The following is a 20,582-nucleotide window of genomic DNA, read 5'->3' as shown; positions in this document are numbered from 1 at the left end:
TTCTCCACCTCTGGGTCAGAGGTATTTTCCTATATTTACCCTAACTTTATGGTTGCACCATATACATCAAGGCCTTTGTTTCAAGTCTACCTTTAGTTATACATATAATGATCGAGCTGTTTGTCCTTCCCTTTGATCCGCAAGCCCCGTAATTTCTAAGTCTACAGCCTTATTCATTCAAGCAGTTTGTATCCCAAAGTACTGGCACAAGCCACAGCCTGCTGTTCACAGAGATGGACACTAGAGGGCACACCTCTTTGTGACCTTAAAACCATGAGCTTAGACCAGGGTTCTCAAAGGGCGCACCCTAGATTTCCAGGTGCACCCTATGGTATTCCAGAGAAATATGTGCCTGTTGGGGACCAAAAAACCAACAGGGTTTTTGGAGTTTAGATGTTTGGGGGACAGAAGTGTGGGGAATTGGCTGTAAACTGACAGTCTGCCCAACCCCCCACCTCACTCACCTGATTAGGTTGCAAAAGGCTGTTAAGCTGTGGTACTGGATTGTTTACACTACCCCCCATGTTCCCTGGAAAGACTGAAGGCAAGTTTCTTCTATCCTTTGTTTGGTGTCAAGATGATATGTAGGGTGGGGGTTTTCTGCACTCAGCACAATTAAGAGTAAAAAGAGAGGAATTTTTCAATGTATTAATGAGGAAATCAGAGTTTGGCCTTTCAAATATATGCTCAAACATTGAAGAAATCACTAGGACACATCAGGCTCACGTTTCTCATAAACACAAGAATGATAAAACTTAACACATTTGCACCGGGGCCTGCCAAATTTACTAAATCTTACTAAGAATGTATCTATAAAAAGATAACTTTTGTGTCATTTTTTAACCCCCTTTTTTACAAATTCTAAAAAGCATAACAAAAAATGTAACATAAAAAGTTTTAATGTCCGAATAAATTTAATTTTGTCGTATTACATTTAATTACCATAAAAACACACTTGGGACTTTTTTAATATTTGACTTATTATAACATATTTCTCAGAAATTTGTATAGTGTGCCTACAATTATGTGTAGGATTTTAAATGTGCCCCGACTCAAAAAGTTTGAGAACCACTGGCTTAGATAAATGACTGTCAACTCCCAACATCATTTTTTCATCTGAAAAATGGGTACAGCAGTCCTGAGGGTTCTTACAAACAACTGCATGCAAAGTGCCCCGGACAGGCAGGCCTTCCTTTCTCAATATCAGCTCCCATCAGCACCGCCTCTTCCCTTCACAGTTCCTCGAAGGCCACTGTAAGGCCTTCGTCCCACTATGCACCTACGTCATTCCAAACAAACAAAATGCATCTTCTTCCTGTGCTAAGTATAATGTTTACAAACATACAGGACTCGGGTTGAAATAGACATTCAAAGATTTGTCCATTGCAATACTGCCACATTGGGGTGGGGGGGTTCTTCCTATTTTGAAGCATTTTCTAAAGGTCTGAAATATTTTTACCATATTTTACCATTGGGTCATGACACTTGGTGGATAAAACAGCTCAGCCTTCCCTAACCCAGAGCTGAGGACTGGAATGTGTAAAGCCAACAGCACAAAGGTGTGACTGTAAGCACACCGACCAGGCCCGAGAGCCCAGCGCCACTGCCACATACTCCGCAGCTGGTGGTGGTGATCATCGATTGGAAAGCTGGTACACAGGACCCCGAGACCACCATTCAGGAAGAAGACACACAGGGTGGGTTATCAATACCTTTTAATGATTCACATTGGATACTCTTTTCAGAAGAATTATAACAAATTATGTTTTGAAACATTGGGCAATTACAGAATATAAGCAAGACAAGTCCATAAAGTATGATCGTTCTTGTGGGGCAGAACCTTCCGTTCCACTAAGCAGAGAACCACATAATTGGGCACGGCCGTCTCCCACTGCCTACAGCAGAGGTCTCAAACTCGCAGCCCGCGGGCCGCATGCGGCCCGCCCACCAATTTTGTGCGGCCCGCAGATTAATCCACGAAGTTTGATTAGTCTGCAGGCCGCACAAAATTGGTGGGCGGGCCGCATGGCAACGAGTTTGAGATCCCTGGCCTACACTGTTCTAATCCCGGAGCCTGGCAGACTTGGAAACCGAACACATCGGAAATAAATAAATAAAACGACACAGTCAACTGACTCAAGCCCGCTCTCCATTTCTCCTTTGTGCCATGTGCCCAGGTGGGACGAGGGCTGGGGCAGAGCCCTGGGGACAGGGTTGGATGCTCTGCTGACCGAAGGCCGGCCGGATGCATGGGTTCCCTGAGTTGGCCGAGAAATGTACTTTGAATCAACTACTCGGTGTTGTAGCTGAGAAATACCAGCAGAGGGGAGGGAACAAAAAAGGAGCGACCAGAACCGCTGGTGGGAGGTCTGATGTCCACAGCACATGTTTAAAATCCAACTTCTATAGTGAGCAGATGGCCCGAGTGTAATCCTCAGTCACTACGTGTGCGTGGAAATCTGTCACAGAGGACGCAATACCTCTCCGTAACCATACAAGCTGGCCTGCTAACGCAGCAGAGACACTCTGCCACTGTCCCCACCAGGTACGGTCATTCGTTCAGTAGAAGACTTCAACACCATTTGGTTTTTAAACAAAAATCCTTCACATCTACCTGTGTTCAAAAATAATAATAATAACTTATGATATTAACAGCTTCCTTTAAAAAGCAATTACCACAAAAGAATTAAATCGTTAAATGTAGAAAGAGCTATTTTCCTATAAATGTACTCCTTAGGAAGGGACAGATACATAACATACATAAAATATAAAGACGTGATATTCTGTGTTTTTAGCTTAAAGCTGAAGCTAAAAAAAAAAAGTTTTAAACAAGTGTTAAATGTTTCAGCTCACTTAGACCAGCACACAATAAACTAAATAAAGACATTTATTGTTTTTCCCCATTTAAGGTGTATGTCTGCCTCCATGATGAACAAAGATGGAAATCACACCAGACTGCTAAGTTCCATGAGGTGGAGTATCACCTCAAACAGGCTGGCTAAGTAGCCATTTCCTTTCCTCAACAGAACTAAAAATAACAGTAACTAGTGATGTAGCATGGGTGTGCGCGCGTACTGAGTGTGTGAGTGTGTGTGTGTGTGTGTGCGCGCGCGGCCAGCCAATCATACATTCACTTGCTTGAACATGTAACTTATTGGGGGGACAAACAGCTAAAGAGGTCAGTCAAGGAGAACAGAACGTTTGAGTCCCGGGGTTGTTCTCAATCATGGGACCAGCGTATCAGCCTCCAAGTGAGCCACGCGTGCCTCCAAGCAACAAGGCACCTTCCGTGCACACTCGAGCTGTGACTCGCTCTGGAAAAAAATTGAGTGCTAACATTTTTCATCTCTAGTATCATTAACACCTTGAAGAGGACAGATAATAGTAATCAACACGAGAAGCTTGACAGAGGATAAGAAAACCCACAAAAGAAAAGTCACGCTAAAACTGCTTCGCCAGTTGTTCCATCACTGCCCACCGCGGGGCTTGAGGCCAGTGACTTCATAAACGCATCCTCCGATGCACCGCCGAAGGTCAGTTTCGAGTCCGTCACGGTGACCCCAGTGTGATGCTGCCTGCCGTCCAGGCACCACCTCCTACCCATGAGATCCAAGGGGCCCTGGGTGATGTAAGCACAGGACACACAGTGTCAAAGCCCAGGAATCTTTCTGGAAATACCACCTTGGATTTGAGCAAGGAAACATCAGTGGTTTGGAGTCTCGGCAGCAGCATCCACTGGGGCTTAACCTCAGCAGCCAGCCTGCAGGACGCTGCCCCCGGAGCGCTTGGTCACCGACAGAGTTGTGAACACCTGCAGGAGAAGACAGCACGAGATTTTCAGACACCGAGCAAACAAGTGACCAGCAAACAAGTCACACCATACCTAACGAGAAGTTAGGGGACTACTTAAAATGGAAGAAACAGGGAGGTAATATGACCAAGGGTATCCTCAACTTCTCCAGAGGATAAAAGGGATAAAACTCAAGGTGAAAGAGAAATATTTAGGTTATATCTAATGAGGAACTTTATCAGCACAGGGTGATTAATGCATCATGGAATATTTTGGATCCTTAGAAAGGTATAAAGTAAATTATTACAAACCCCATGTGCCCACCTAGCTGGGGGGTGCCTTATGAATATGGTTAGAGTCCCAAGTGTGCCCCTCCTTGGTCATCTCCTCCCTATTCCTCCATCCATTAGTCCTGACCATTCCTCCAAATTTTTTTCTGCTTTCTTTCGTATGTTTTTAAAAACTTTATATGAAAGTGGCAAGATGGTATATGTCTTCTTCTGCTACCTGCTCTCTTGGCTCAACACTGTATTTCTATAGTTCACCCATATAGACACATATAGCTCTCATTCTTCCATTTTTCACTGACAAGTATTCAAGTACTACAGTATACTATATACGCCACAGTATCCAGTCATTCAAGTAGTGAATAAATTATGATTATATATCCAGGGCCCTTTAGCTGGCCACCCAAGCTACCGCCAATATGCTATTTGCAACATGCTCTGCACACCCAGGAGTCTGCTCACACCCAACACCCAGAGCGAGAGGCACAACTGCTGGGGCGGAGGGGAGGTGCAGCTTCGACCTGACTGGATTTCCAAGGTGCCTGATCAACCGTCACTCTCATTTGCAGAGACCGACGAGTCATCCTCGTGTCACATCCTTGCAAACATTTGGTGCTTGTGAATTCAGAGCCTTAATTAACAACTTTAGGCAGCTTTAATTTGGTGCTGCGCAAGATGGTTTAGACAGAAAACAGTGGTGAACAAAGCCTGTTCATACTGCTTAAAATGCACAGAAAGTATTGGGTCTTCATTTGGCAGAACTGGGGTAGGAATCTCAAGTGAGTGGTTATTATAATGCAGGTTGTCTATGAGCCATGTATAAGAATCTCTTGTGGAAAACACCAAACCCGGTTTCTGGTCTAGAAGCTTATGCAAGGCAACCTAACCACCTGCTGCTTATTTGTGTAGTTTTACCAACCAGGAAACATACAGTTGAAATTTTAAAATACATGGTAGTTCTACATCTAGAAACAGATTTTCTGGCCCTGGCAAGTTGGCTCAGTGGTAGAGCATCTGCCCAGTGTGTGGATGTCCCGGATTTGAATCCCAGTCAGGGTACACAGAAGCAGCTACCAACCCCCACTCTGCTTCTCAACCCCTCCCATCCCCAGCAGCCATGGTTTGATTGGTTTCAGTGCACTGGCCCCAGACACTGAGAATGGCTAAAAATAGGTTGGCTGCAAGCATGGCCCTAGATGGGCACAGCATTGGCCCCAAAAGAGGGTTGCTGGGTGGAACCCAGTCAGGGCACATGCAGGAGTCTGTCTCCCCTCCTCTTACCTGGAAAAGGATTAAAAAAAAAAAAAAGATAAACAGATTTTCATCCCTGGCCTAATGGAGTAATTTGGTACCAAACCAGCTCGATCCACTTAAACAACCAAAACACTGGGCAAAACATATGAAGCAATTATTTGAGATAATGAACAACAGGCAGTGGACTGTGACCCAAGGCGCCCTCACCTGCCTGGCACTTGGCACCTGTGCTCTTAGGAACTCCTCCTTCCTTTATGATTCGGGGCAAGAACATCCCCTCCTGCCGGGCTGGGCCTCAGACGCACCCCTCACATCCTTACTTCACACCTCGCTTGCCCCCACCTTTCGTTCTTAACCCTGCTTTTTCATTGGTCTTTCTCAAACTGCATTGACTGTAACACAATTTTCCCTCTACCTTATGATCACCTCTACCAGCAATGTCCCTTTGTCCTCTTTTCAATCAAAATCTTAAAGCTGTTGGTATTTATTATCTATTTTTAATTCCCTGTGTCACTGAAATCTGGCTCCCGCCCCGCCGTTCCACGTACTCCTCTCCCGCAGTCATCAGTGACACTCACCGCCACACGCGAGGACCCCGGCACCCTCACTGCGCACAGCCTCTCCACAGCACTTCCTGTTGTCCATCGCACCTACCTTTCAACAATTCTTTCCTCCGCTTGTTTCCCTGACAGCTCTCTTCCCTGTTTCCTTCTTTTTTTTTTTTTTTTTAAAATATTTTTTTTATTTTTTTATTTTATTTTATTCATTTTTAGAGATGAGAGAGAGAGAGGAGAGAGACAGAGAGAGAGAAGAGGGAGGAGCTGGAAGCATCAACTCCCATATGTGCCTTGACCAGGCAAGCCCAGGGTTTCGAACTGGCGACCTCAGCATTTCCAGGTCGATGCTTTATCCACTGCACCACCACAGGTCAGGCCCTGTTTCCTTCTTTTGTGGCTATTCCTCAGCCATGGCACAGAGGTGCACTGAAGCAGTGACGACCCCAGCCCTTCCATGGCCAGAGCCCCTGCCCTGGCTGGCTGGAGACCTCGGTCACCTATGTGGGCCACCTACAAAGGGCTGCACAAATATTGCCAGTGCCCATGTGTGCAGGGCATGACAAGGCCAGATAGCACTGCCCCAGAGTTCCATCCTCAGCTCTCTCCCGGGGAGATACCCTCCTGTCACAGTGGTCTCATTGAGCCAACTACATTTTTTTTTTTTGTATTTTTCTGAAGGTGGAAACGGGGAGAGACAGTCAGACAGACTCCCGCATGCGCCCGACCGGGATCCACCCGGCATGCCCACCAATGGCGATGCTCTGCCCACCAGGGGGCGATGCTCTGCCCCTCCAGGGCATTGTTCTGCAGCAACCAGAGCCACTCTAGCGCCTGGGGCAGAGGCCAAGGAGCCATCCCCAGCGCCCGGGCCATCTTTGCTCCAACGGAGCCTTGGCTGTGGGAGGGGAAGAGAGAGACAGAGAGGAAGGAGGGGGGGTGGAAAAGCAAATGGGCGCTTCTCCTATGTGCCCTGGCTGGGAATCGAACCCGGGTCCCCCACATGCCAGGCCGATGCTCTACCGCTGAGCCAACCGGCCAGGGCCTACACTTTTTAGGGAGATGAAGCTGCCGTCTCTGTTGAGCCACACACAAGACCCAACACAAGCCTCTTCTTGGATAACTCTTCAGACTAAATGCCCAGCACTGAACCCGCCGTCCTCCCTCATTCCCGTCTCTCTCAGTGAATGGCAGCACCACTATTTGGATGCCCAGGCCACACACCTGGAATTAATCCTTAATTCTTCTATCTTCATGCCTATGATAGGTAACCAGTGACTAAGTCATACATTTTGCTTCATATCTGTTAAATCTGATCTCTCTTTGCTTTAACACTAACAGTTCAGGTCTTTACAGTTCTGACTGAACTACTGTGAGAGTTTAATTAGTTTGCAACACACACAGTGTCTTCACTGCCCCGTAATGACCTTTCGTGTGGACCACACATGATACATGTCCATCCTATCAGGACATAGACCTGGGGGCTAGGGCTTGCTCTGGCGAAAGACACATGTGTGGGAGTGGGACACGCCACTTCTTGAACACCAAGTATGCCTTCCTACCTCCCCAGACTCTGCCACCCAGCCAGCCAGGCCCGTGGAGAGGCTGCCCCATCAGCCTGGTCCCGGGGTGGAGACGCAGAGAGGCTGAGCTGCAGCTCCCGTGACGACCAGAGGGCAGGAGCTAGGAATAAACTTTTGCTTTTATAGGTACAAACCAAAACCAAAGCACCACCCAAACTGCCCCCCTATACCACCCAGGCACAAACACACGATAGGGCTTGTGTTCAATAAACTAAATTAGAAAGATATTCGGTCTCTAAATGCAAAAGAAACTTGAATCCAAACCACGCAGCCCCACTACGTAAGCGGGGAGGTGAAGCAGCTCAGACTCCGCAGAGCCCGGCAGTCCTCGCCTGCACGGACCAACCCTCCGGGCCCACTCACTGTCTTACAGAGATGGCACCGTGGCTCGCTCGGGAGTGTCTTGTGTGAACTCAACGAGCACCTGCAGCCGTGTTGGCAGACCTAGGCACCTGGGTATTTTATTTTAGACAGTTGCCCCTTTGGTTCCTGAAAAACAACCAGTTTCCTGGTTTTTAATAAAAAAAGGAAAGAGCACACACAAAAAAAATTTGAGGCCACTTTGTCTCACACAAATAGATCAACAAGTAACAAACAGCATCAAACTTGCTTTTAAATAAAAGGGGGAAAGTCTGTGTGTAAAAGAGGAACAATACTGAGAGAAACCCTTGGTCTGTTTTAGCCTTAACCCAGTGAATATATACCAATATATCATCTCAAAAATTTCAGACCCGGGAAATAATGGCCAGTATCTGAAAACATTTAAAATGTGAAGCCAGAAGAAACTACACAATTCATATCCAAAAAAAGATAATTATGAGAAAAAGAGTTCATCTTGTGAGCAAAAAATATGTGAGAATCCTTGAAATAAGTTATTCCCCTTTTATTCTTAGTGTAGAAAATTTTACACTGCACAGCATTTTCATTTGCATACTTAAGTTCGATGATGATATTGTAAGCTAGTACAACTCTCTGGAAAAACAATAAAGTTCCTTTGTTTAAACAATATGTGACTGTAGAATAGGACAGAAGGACAATATTTGATAATGAAAATAGCTGTGTTAGAAGGATGGTATCATGAGCAATTGAAATACCATCAGCTTGACCAAGTGCTGATGAAGTGGATAGAGGGTCAGACTGGGATGTAGAGGACCCAGGTTCAAAACCCTGAGGTCACCAGCTTGAGTGCAGGGTCACTGGCTTGGGCCCAAAGGTCACTGCTTTGAGCAAGGGGTCACTCGCTCTACTGAGTATCCCCCCCTCCCCGTCAAGGCACATATGAGAAAGCAATCAATGAACAATGAAGGAACTGCAACAAAGAATTGATGCTTTTCATCTCTCTCCCTTCCTGTCTGTCTGTTCCTATCTGTCCCTATCTCCCTCCGTCACACAGAAAAAGAAGAGAAAAGGAAATACCATCAAACATACTCTCTTTTCAGTTTTTACAATGGAAGAACGATACAGAGCCAGGAAATGCTGCATTCAAATGAACTTCAGGCTTACGGATTTGCCAGCTTAAGTATTCTTTCTCAGGAGTTAATTTAGAAATAGAACTTGTAGGAGATTTGGATAAAAAACAAAACCTATCAAACACACAAGCAGATTGAAAAAAAAGAGCTCTTATCTTTTTCTTGTACCGACAACACGCTCATGGTAAAGAGAAGAGGGAAGCCGATAGCCGATATGCTGCCACTGCTGATTTGTGTACTTGAAAATGGATGGGGTCAATTTTTACAGAGATTTTATTTGAACAGCTGCTTTAGAATCTTCAAAACAAACAAACAAACAATTAAAAAAGCAAGCACAGGGCTGGCCTTCCCTTTATGTTTTTCTATCCAACACAAAGGGCAGTAACAAAGGGTCAAACCCTGCTAGAGGCCTCACCTCCCATTCACCTTGGGCCCCAACACGTCTCAGCCTCACCAGACCCCTCATTCTAGACTACGATTATGTTGACTATTCAGACATTTGATGCTGGGCACTGAAATTCATTTAAAGATATCTCACAAGAGTCTTTTCTAATGTTCTTTACTCTTGAGCTATTATATTTCCCTACAAATAAACGATTAAAATTACTACTTCAAATGATGTACAGTTCCCCATTCAACTACTGCAGCTCAGACGTTTAGAATAAACTGTCACACACTGTCTTCACACTGAATAATGCTAATGCATTGCTGATGCTCCCAGCCCCAACGATTCCCTCTCGTACTGACACCAACAGGCTTTCAGTTCAGACAAGGGCAGGCCTCTCCTCTTAGAACGATTCCAGAAGACAACCCATTAGAAATGATTTTGCTCCAAACAGCAAAGTCTCAACGGAGGAATTTGTCAAGTTATCTAAGTAATTACTCTTCAAAACCAAAGATCGCTCAATTGCCTGGGTTATTTCATCAAAATGGAATAGAAGACTTCCTTCAGCGACTCTTCCTGCCAACCACCCACAGCTGGCCTGGGAGCTGTGACTAGATCTGAACACTTTAAAGCTGTGCACAGAACCAGTTTTTAAATTATTATGATTTCCAATCTGTCCAAGGACAGACATTTGTGAAATTCAATAAAATGTATTAGAAAAAATGAATTTTAAAAAGCCGTATAAAAGCCCAATTTTTGGTTATTTGATCAAATACTGTCAAATTACTCTTCAAGTTTCTAAACCTTTCTTCGTTTCATCTTTAATTCATTAAGAACCAGCAGCAGACCCTGTGTGGCCAGAGGTTTGAGCAGTACCCTCTGCACTATTCGGCTTGACATGAAAAAACAGTGGTCCAGTAGCAAGTTCAAGTCAGAACTTAGCCCTTAGCACAGAGAAATGAGTCCCCCAATCCCCCTAAAACTCAAATTTCACTTTCCCCCATCATGCAGTTTTAAAGAAGATTTCCATAGTCAGGGGTTAGAGCCTTTAGTTTTTCAAAGTCTAGTTTCTAAGTGAGTAGTTCATAACCAGGGGTGGTTTAAAAAAAATCCAGAGGAGGCTTTTCAAAATACACATCCCTCCCCATGATCTGATCTCCTTAAAATATTGTAATGATGACCTTTTAGTCAAGCCACACCTGCAACGAAACACCCTAGGGAAACCCACTCCACAGACGCAGGCAGGCAGGCAGTCATCGAGTCCACCAAACGCCAGGAACTGTCTGGGACACTTTTACTTTCTAACCCAGGTTTGCGAGTCTCCGTTACGCTCACATTGCCACCAATAAATCATTTCCATTTTTTAAATTCTATGTCAAATACTGTAGAAAGGTCTGTGGAAACGGGCTATCATCTGTACAGTGCGGTGCGTTGGGAGTTAGACGGCTTGGGTTTGGATCCCGACTCGGCCACTTCCAAGGGGTAACTGTGGGCAAGTTCCTCAACCTCTCTGTCCTCGCTGATCAGATGGAGAGAGCACTGCCACCCACCTCCTGGGGCTCTAAGGACTGAAGATGTCGATGTACCCAGAGCACAGTGCTGGGCACACAGTCACCTCAGAGACAGCAGTGCTGCTGCCAGGGTTTCTGCTCTCCTTTCCTGCTTTTAAGATGCCCCCATGTCCCTCAGTGCCCCCGCCACCTCCCAGTTCAGGCTGCCACTCTGGTGTCCAGGTGTGCCCACTCTGGTCCACTTCTCAGTGCAGCAAGGGGACCTCTCTCGGCAGTGTATCTGATCACGGTATTTCCCTGCCTTATGCTTCTCTGACCTGAATCCTGGTGCCTCGGGATACAGTCAAAATACAAACACCCTGCACTTTGATCACACAGCCATGCTCTCCCACACAGCCTTTGACTTGCTGTTCCCACTGACTGGCTAATGCCGACAGTCTTAGGCCAGAACCCTCCTCAGCCACTTTGTCCCCAAGCCCCACTGCAAACGCCCGTTACTATTTACCGGTCCTTGGGCTCGACATGCCGAACTGAAACTGGCATCTCCCTCAGCTGCCCCCTTGCTCTTCATTGTGCCTTAGATCACTGCTGCACCCCAAGTGCCCAGCACAGTGCTGTGCACACAGACAGCTACACGTGTGGTCAGAGACCACACCCAACTTTTTATCTCATTAATCAGCCATACGCTTGGGGAAAAATGCCCTATCAAAACAGTGGACATTAGCTTCTGAGCCTCAAAGCCATAAGAGAACCAACAGATGGAGACACACAACGGCAAATGCTTAGAGGGATCCTGAACATGCCAGGTGTCCCAAGGAGTCAGGCGGTTGGCCTCCCGTCGGCAGGGGCTTCAGGAAGCCGTCTGCCCCCGCCCCGCACCTCCCCACACCCCACCAAATCACAGCACAACAAGCACCACCAGGGCTGCGGTCAGAGTCAAGCCTTCGGCAGTCCTCTAACTGGCCCAACGAGACCTGGATTCAGATCAAAAAATTAGTCCACACTGGAGACGATGGTGGTAGCTTCTAAGCATCTTGGACTGGCATAAAGATGTTTAAGTATCCTTGTTGTGGGTTTCAGTCAGTCCCTGGAAGGAGTGTTCAAGTCCGAGGCCTCAGGACCCATATATGTGACCTTATTTGAAAATAAGGTCTTGCATATGTATCCAAGTTAAGATGAGGTCGTGATGGATTAGAGTCGGCCCCTAATCCAATGACTAAGAGGGAAATCTGGACACAGACACAGGGGAGATAAGGCCGTGTGAAGACAGGCAGAGACTGGAGTGCTACATCCTTATGTGGGGGACACGCAGGCGGCCAGCAACCAAACAGCTGGAGGGGCAAGGGCGCTTCCCCCAGCCGGAGGGAGTGCGGCCCTGCTGACACGTGGATTTCAGACTTCCCGCTCCGGAGCTGGGAGGGAGTAAATCTGTCATCTGAAGTCACCCAGTTTGTGGCGCTGTTACTGCAGCCCTAGGAAACTAACAACTCACTAAAAGTGTTTTTAGAAAAAAACACACGACACTAATTGGCTCCTTCCCATGGTAGATGACAGTCTTACTCATTACACTGAATAAAAGATGTTATCACAGTACATTCTTTAACAGCATTAATCTAGCTTCATTTCAATTTTTGTTATATTTTTTTGAAGCTTAGTTTTAGTTCACAAGACAGCAGTTTGCTATGAATAATGCCCTAGTCACTGAATATTCTAGTATTTTATGCTACCACCCCAGCCAGGTACCTGGTAATAGAGGACTCCATCCCTAACACGGCAATGCCAAAGACCCTAAACATGGCTGCCGGTCTCGAAGCTGACACTTCGTACTCAGCAGAGTGCACCTGTACAAGGGCAGTCAGGAACGGAGAAGAGCCAGTTACCAGGCTGCTGACTGAAATGTGGCAGAAGTGTGTGTGCGCACATGTGTACGAGTGTGTGTGCATGTGCAAGTACAAGGGACACTGTGCAAATCACTGACTGTGGTGGTGGCCACACAACAGCGGTCACTTCGACTCCAGACTAAAGCTGGTATGAGGTACCTCTTCCCAATCTGCACCAAGTTCTCCAACATGGGAACATTTTGGGTTTACAACCTGTATAGTTAATAGTAGGCATCACAATTTCAACTCTTGAATAATCTCTGACAAATGTGAAGAAACACCAGCACCCAGAGGTCCAGTTTGCAATTCTACTGTCATGTGCCTGATCTTTTTAAAAGCATCATTTTCAAATCTCATTCCTTGAAACCAAAAGCTAAAGAAGCAGCCGTATCATTTAGCCTTGAGGTGGCCCTGAGGTAACTAGTATTGAAACCCTTTTTGGGTGTGACGGGAACAACAGACCACCCCAAAAATAGCTTAGAAGACACAGCAAATAAAAGACGTTAGGCACTTCTCATAGATCACTCTCAGGGCTTTCACCATTTAAAAGCATGACAGTACCAACCAGTTCACACTAGGAACAAAAAATATTTGGAAGAGGAAAATATGGATCCTAGAGAGCACGCCTCCCTTGAGCGCCCTCGCTCACTGACACGCTGTCAGGAGCAGGCGCAGCTGGAGGCCGGCAGACAGAGCACCAGCCTCAGAGTCCCCGGTGCCTCAGAGTCCCAGGCGTCCCACTTGGAAGGGGGTGGTGGTGTGCCCTTCCACACAGAAAGGTGCAGGTGACCCACCTCTGCACAGACGGGGTGTATGCCGATGGTGCTGTCCAGCTGCTTTTTGGTCAGCCCACACTTGAGCGCGGCTGCAAAGCCTTGTGTGATTTCTCCAGCATTTGGACCCAGTACGTGGAAGCCCACAACACGTTCCTAAGAAATAAAATATACCAATATAATTACACTGATTATTTCTCTCTTAACAGCCCCGAGTATTTCCTCAGTCCATTCTGAAAACTCCATTCAGTAACAGCCAAAGACTAAATAAAAGCTGCTTTGGCTGAAGGTAACTCCAGTGTGGGCGCGTGCAGAGTGTGGGGTCACGTCAAGCAAGACGGAAAAGACGAGCTGGCCATGAGTGACAATGGGGAAAAGCACTGAAAGTGAAACTGCCTGCGACTCCAGAAGCTCAAAATGTTCTGGAAAACATTTCCAAAGGGCAGATGTGTCCGCTACCTGGTGGTTTCAAAGCTCCAGATAAACTACCCGTGATAGCTGAAACATTTAAGAGCTCTCATTCAAATTAGAAGTCATTTTAACCCAAGTTTTGGGATAGACAGCAGTCAGGCTTATGTCCCTTCCAATCTGAAAACTATTTTGAAAACAACAGAAAAACATTTGGCAACTCTGAAATACCTGTGTGGGAATTATTTTGGATAAATCCTAAATCAGGAGACACTCTGCCAAGAGCAGAGACATCTGATTCATCCCGGCATTCAAACTTCCAGAGCCAGCCAGCCAACCTCCTCATAAAAGAGGTGGCAACTCAGGCTGTGGGGTGCAGAGCCCTATTTAAGGTCCAATCACTCTACAGAAGGCAATCAAGAAAGTCATTCTGTTGCCAAAGTACTGTAATATATCCCATGTTGGACTTATTCATCCTCCTGACAACCAGGGGTTTAGTATATGAACAAATAAAGCACAAAATATACTGGATCTTAAAATATACTAGATGTACATGTAATAATATGAATAGACATCAAAAAATGAGATTTAAAACAAGTTGTAGGCCTCTGTTTAACTGAGGATGGCACTCAATTAAACCACAATGTATAATGTATATGGATATATCATAGGAGGCAAACAAAAATATGAAATGCGAGACACTACAAGTTCAAGGCCGTTGCCTCCAGGGTCGGGAAGAAGCGAGGGGACAGATGAAGAGGGAACATGGAAGGCTGGCTGCCCAGACGTAGTGGCCTAATGGTCACCAGCACAGAACGGCCTTGCCTGGGCTTGAATTCCAGCTCTGTCATCACCCTGTACACGCCCTGGAAGTCACTAACCTCCTGTCTAATGTATACTCCCATGAATAAACTTTTAATAAAACTTGTCTAAAAAGAAAACACTCTACCTAACATCGCTCTCTATGTCAACTGTGTATAGCTCATTAGGGGTGATCCTGGTATATGCATTTATTAGATGTGTCTATGATGACCTTTGTTTGCAGAGGGTCCTGGTATTCCTAGAATCTGGGCTCTGCAAAAAGCAAACTGCACCTGTGCTACTAAGTAACTTCTAAACAGGACATGCAGCTTAATTACATTCAAACCCAAGATTAGAAAATTTAGAGTTTATTAGGCTTTTAACATATGGATTCTTTAGCATCAGTTACAGGTATATTTCTGTTGAGGACATTCTTACTTAAAGTAAGATCCCAGATCCCAGCTAAGTTAGAAATATCAGTTCTCCTAAGACTGAACTCGCAACACTTAAAAAGTATGCATACAGACATACATATGTTCCGGGTTACAATATAAAATGGGTGCAGCAGTTAGAAAAGCTTGAAAACCAATGGTTTGTTCAATCGCTCTGTAAGTACGGAAACAAACTGTGAGGTCAAGGAGTTTGCCTATAGGCCTTCATTACCGATTCTTAGACGTAGCAGCAATGAAACCTTAAATCAGAACCCAATTAAGAGCTCTTCTCATTACTGCCTTCTCGTTTGTGCCAGCTGCTTAGACACATACATTACTCCTGTTCTTTCTCGTTCTGTCGTTTTAGATAACCGATGACTTAATGGTTGCCTTCCATACACAAACTCAAAAGAACTCTCACGCTGCTCCCGAGCTCCTTCACTCAGCAAGTTTATCTGCCTGCCCACGATGTGTGGGGCTGGGCCAGCGAGGCTGAGGGGAGAGCCAGCTGGCTCATCACGCCCTAGCCCTTGGATATTTCTGTAGCGTGAGAGACCGACAGGTAAGACAGCAAAGAAATGCAATGTGTATCATGTGATCAAAACGGAGCTAAGCATTAAAAGCAAAATGAAATTAGCTGAGAGGATTAAATGAGAATTGCACTTACACTGTCTTTCATATTACAGACTATTTTTGCGTAGCATTTGTTGCTATCTCTTGATGGAAGCGTCCATTCCAATGGCCAAAAGTAACTATGGTAAACCTAGGAAGATATAAGCACAATTAGAAGCATGTTGGTCCAACACTGGCTGTGGTACAAAGATAGTGGAGGCTCTTTAGTTATTAGACTTTCATGAAATAATGAAATTCATACAGAAGCCGACTCATAAATACAGAGAACAAACTGACAGTTGCGGGGGGGGGGGGGGGGGCTGGCTGACAAAGGTAAAGGGATTAAGAAGTATAGATTGGTAGTTACAAAATATCTCGAGGATGTTAAAGTTCAGCATAGGGAATACAGTCAATAAAATCAGTAACTGTGTATGATGCCAGGTGAGTACCATACTTATCAGGGGGGAGGATTGCTTTGTAAATTATATAACTGTCTAACCACTATGCTGTACACCTGAAACTAATAAAATAATACTGAATATCAGCTGTAATTGAAAAATAAAACAAACACACACCACAAAATACCCTCAATAAAATCCACGGATTAAATAGGAACCCGGTCAGAAAGTAAATGACTTTAAACTCCTGCTGTCAGATCCTTTGGCTATTTGCTCATCCCTTAATTACATCTCAGGCTCAAGCGAGTAACCTTTAGTCATACCAACAAAAGAGAGCAATCAAATGAGGGAAAGAAGCCATGTCATTACTTGTTGTCTTGCATTAATGGATTAAAAAAAAAAAAAAAGACCAAAAACCCAACACTGTCTTGTTACCTGAGTGGAATGACAACTTTGGGCAGGGAACAAGTCAAGTGCCAGCAACAATTATAACAGTGACCTACTTCTCTTGCTTCTGCTGTCAAGGACATTCGTCCTCTGGCATTATTCACCAGAAGCATTAAAGGTAGACAAGGAGGGAGGGAGGATGGGCCAATAGAAGGACACAGACATTCTTAACGATGTTTCATTCAAGTCCCGGACAATGAAAGAGATTTATTTTCCCCTCCAGCTGCTAGCCTCAATTTCAAACACACATGCTTGGCTACCTTTTAAAAACATACTGATTATTATGCAGACATTATCACTTCTTTTATATTATAAAATGAGGTGAATATTTAGAATATGGGTTACCAGACTGGATGTACAGTATATCACAATTATCCAGGAAAAAGATGACTAAAAAAAATTACACTCAAATGCTAACAATTACTGTTAACAAACATAGACATAATTCTTTGGGTAACTGCTTCCTATTTCTTACATTTTTCAAAATGTCAAATCAAATACACTACTCTTATAATAAAAAGTACAAACCTGAATACAATAAAATCCAAAGATGGGCCTGACCAGGCGGTGGTGCAGTGGATAGAGCGTTGGACTGGGATGCCGAGGACCCAGGTTCGAGACCCCGAGGTCGCCAGCTTGAGCGTGGGATCATCTGGTTTGAGCAAAAGCTCACCAGCTTGGACCCAAGGTCGCTAGCTCGAGCAAGGGGTACTCGGTCTACTGACGGCCCACAGTCAAGGCACATATGAGAAAGCAATCAATGAATAACTAAGGTGTCGCAATGTACAACGAAAAACTAATGATTGATGCTTCTCATCTCTCCGTTCCTGTCTGTCCCTGTCTATCCCTCTCTCTGTTTCTGTAAAAAAAAAAACAGCAACAAGCCTGACCAGGCGGTGATACAGTGGATAGAGCGTTGGACTGGGATGCGGAGGACCCAGGTTCGAGACCCCGAGGTCGCCAGCTTGAGCGTGGGATCATCTGGTTTGAGCAAAGTTCACCAGCTTGGACCCAAGGTCACTGGCTGGAGCAAGGGGTTACTCGGTCTGCTGTAACCTCACGATCACGACACATATGAGGAAGCAATCAATGAACAACTAAGGTGTCGCAACGAAAAACTAATGATTGATGCTTCTCATCTCTCTCCATTCCTATCTGTCCGTCCCTATCTATCCCTCTCTCTGACTCTCACTGTCTCTTTAAAAAAACAACAACAAAAAAAAAAACCCCCAAAGATGGTGTGTTAAGAAATAACCTATAAATAACTAATAAAGACTGGTGTACAAATTGTATAGCATCCCTGAAAAGGAACGTTTACAGAAGTCATTTAAAAACGGTGTTTTTGGGGTAATGGCCATGACCTAATAGTAATTGTCAAGTAGAACAGAAAACTGCATAGAACTTAATCACATTTAAAAAAATACTTAAGGCTTATGTACCTACACAAAATTATACATACATATGATATATAAATACACACATAAATACTTAGACTAGAACATGCCAAAATATTAACAGTAGTCATCACTTCAAAAATTAAAAATATTTTTATAATTCCCCAATTTTTTCAAACTTCCTTATAATGAGAACATAGTATGTTTAGAATCAGAAAAAGTTAATATGTGCTTAGTAGACCAAGATATTACATGCTACTACTAATGCCTATAATAAAGAAAAAAATTTGCTATGGTATTTAAAATAAATTCACATCCTAATCCTAAAACTTTCTCTCATAAGATTTAAAAAGCAGCAGTCAGGCCCTGGCCGGTTGGCTCAGCGGTAGAGCGTCGGCCTAGCGTGCGGAGGACCCGGGTTCGATTCCTGGCCAGGGCACACAGGAGAAGCGCCCATTTGCTTCTCCACCCCTCCGCCGCGCTTTCCTCTCTGTCTCTCTCTCCCCCTCCCGCAGCCAAGGCTCCATTGGAGCGAGGATGGACCGGGCTCTGGGGATGGCTCTGTGGCCTCTGCCTCAGGCGCTAGAGTGGCTCTGGTCGCAACATGGCGACGCCCAGGATGGGCAGAGCATCGCCCCCTGGTGGGCAGAGCGTCGCCCCTGGTGGGCCTGCCGGGTGGATCCTGGTCGGGCGCATGCGGGAGTCTGTCTGACTGTCTCTCCCTGTTTCCAGCTTCAGAAAAATGAAAAAAAAAAAAAAAAAAAAAAGCAGCAGTCATGGTATACAGCGTTATTTGTATGAAAATAGCGTTAGTTCATGTGCACTTTCCTTGACTCTATGAGAAATGGTGAGTGGTAAAGTGAGAATAAATTAGAAGGTAATGGTAGAGGAAAAAAACTAATAGAACAGTAAAAATGTAATTAATTTTTATTTTTTTTCTTGGTATTTTCCCTGTTTCCAACAATATTGTTTTAGCAATAAAAAGAAACCAGTAAATGTGGTTTTAAAAAGTAGTATTGCCCCAACCAGATAGTTCAGTTGGTTGGAATGTCATCTTCATGCATCAGGGTCGTGGGTTTCATCCCCACTCAGGGCACATATAGGAGTCAAGCATGAATGCATAACAAAGTGATATCCCCCCCATCTCTCCCTCCCTCTCTCTATAAAATCAATAAAAAAATTCTATAAAGTAGAAGTATCAATACTGTATTAGTGGGTCAACTGACAAAATTGGAAAAATAGAAGGTGGATCAAATAATAAAAGTATTATATCAATATTAAGTTTCCTAAACATGGTAACCATCCTGTGGTTTTATAACAAAATGTCCTTGTTCATCGGAAATACATACTGAAGTATTTAGGAGTTAAGGGGCAGTCAACTTCCTCATATATGGTTCAGGGGAAGAGAATACACACAGAGACACAGAAATAGAGAAAGACTATGAAATGTAAAAAATAAATGGGTAATACATGAATCTGGATAATGGATGGACATTATATAAAAGTTCTTTGTACAATTTTTCTATATGCTTGAAATTATTTTTAACTTTGAAAAGTGGTAGTAATTTAACACAGGAGTAAAGAGTAGAACGTACCTCAACATTTTCTTCCCCAAATTTCTCTACAGCTTTTTCTTCAGAAAGACCACAAGCACCATATTCCAAAGGAGTAAAGACAGTTGTTGGAACATTTTCATAGTCACACTGTTTCAAAATGGAGAAGAGTTACAACAAGAGAAATTATAACTCAAAAAAGAGTATGCTTCAAAAGGTTCAAAATTAGGGAAGGAAAGCAGGCTAATAAATTTCTAACAAAAGTATGGAAAGTCAAAATCCCAGACATAAACCTACCACGTGAGAACCATGAACGATGTGATGAAGTTTTATTAGCAGAGGTTTAAAGTCTGGTGAGACTGGTCATGAATAAAGGATTCAGGTGATGTTAACAGCAAGGACACACTTTCTCTCCCTTTAATAAAGCAGCCAAGGACAGCACGAGTGTATCCAAAGCTGAAGGTCTTATCAGTGACAGAAACTAATAAACTTCTATGGAAAAATAGTTAATATATATAAAGGGTCATAAAAGAGATTTTATAACTTTTGGCCCAATAACTCCACTCTTAGACCTCTACAATAATCAGAGAAAAAGCTTCCTGCACTAACCAAGCAACAGTGTGTTTTCCTGAAATAGTGGCAATACTGGAGTAGCTTTAAAATGCAAATAAGGAAGTGTTCTACAGTACATACATTCAATGTAATGAAATGAAAACCATAGAAAAGAAAAGTCAATGATTCTATTTCCAAAGCGTATTTTATGTTAATAGGCATAAAGGATTCTCAAGTCAAGGAAGTTGTAAAACGCTGTATTAAGCATATAAAAAGGTTTCTCAGCTACCATATTTTTCAGAGCCTTTAATATGCTGATGTGAATGGTGGAAACTGCTATTATGTAAATGCAAAGTACTCCTGTAAATGTTATTTGGTAAAACCAACCCAGTCACACTTGCCCATAGAGGTGAGCCAGTCTGCATTTAAAATATGAAAAATTGAAGGCCCTGGCTGGTTGGCTCAATGGTAGAGCGACAGCCTGGCATGTGGAAGTCTCG

The 20,582-nt window shown here is 44.2% G+C and overlaps 1 protein-coding gene across 2 annotated transcripts in view; it reads right to left on the bottom strand.

The window, feature by feature from the left end:
* Positions 1-1,698: 1,698 nt before the first annotated feature.
* Positions 1,699-20,582, bottom strand: part of TXNRD1 (thioredoxin reductase 1) — a 73,924-nt gene continuing 55,040 nt past the window's right edge. For both annotated transcript variants that reach the window (XM_066263194.1, XM_066263185.1), the window contains exons 12-16: positions 19,573-19,680; positions 15,794-15,889; positions 13,508-13,642; positions 2,052-3,811; positions 1,699-1,895 (exon numbers count right to left, since the gene is read on the bottom strand). In XM_066263194.1, the coding sequence (XP_066119291.1) occupies positions 3,749-3,811; positions 13,508-13,642; positions 15,794-15,889; positions 19,573-19,680 (402 nt within the window). In that variant the 3' untranslated portion in view covers positions 1,699-1,895; positions 2,052-3,748. The remainder of the gene's footprint in view (positions 1,896-2,051; positions 3,812-13,507; positions 13,643-15,793; positions 15,890-19,572; positions 19,681-20,582) is intronic.

This window comes from Saccopteryx bilineata, chromosome 1, assembly GCF_036850765.1.
Source record: "Saccopteryx bilineata isolate mSacBil1 chromosome 1, mSacBil1_pri_phased_curated, whole genome shotgun sequence".
NCBI classification, from domain to species: Eukaryota; Metazoa; Chordata; class Mammalia; order Chiroptera; family Emballonuridae; genus Saccopteryx; species Saccopteryx bilineata.
The sequence above is the reverse complement of the archived record's forward strand: the minus strand, read 5'-3'. Positions and strand labels throughout refer to the sequence as shown.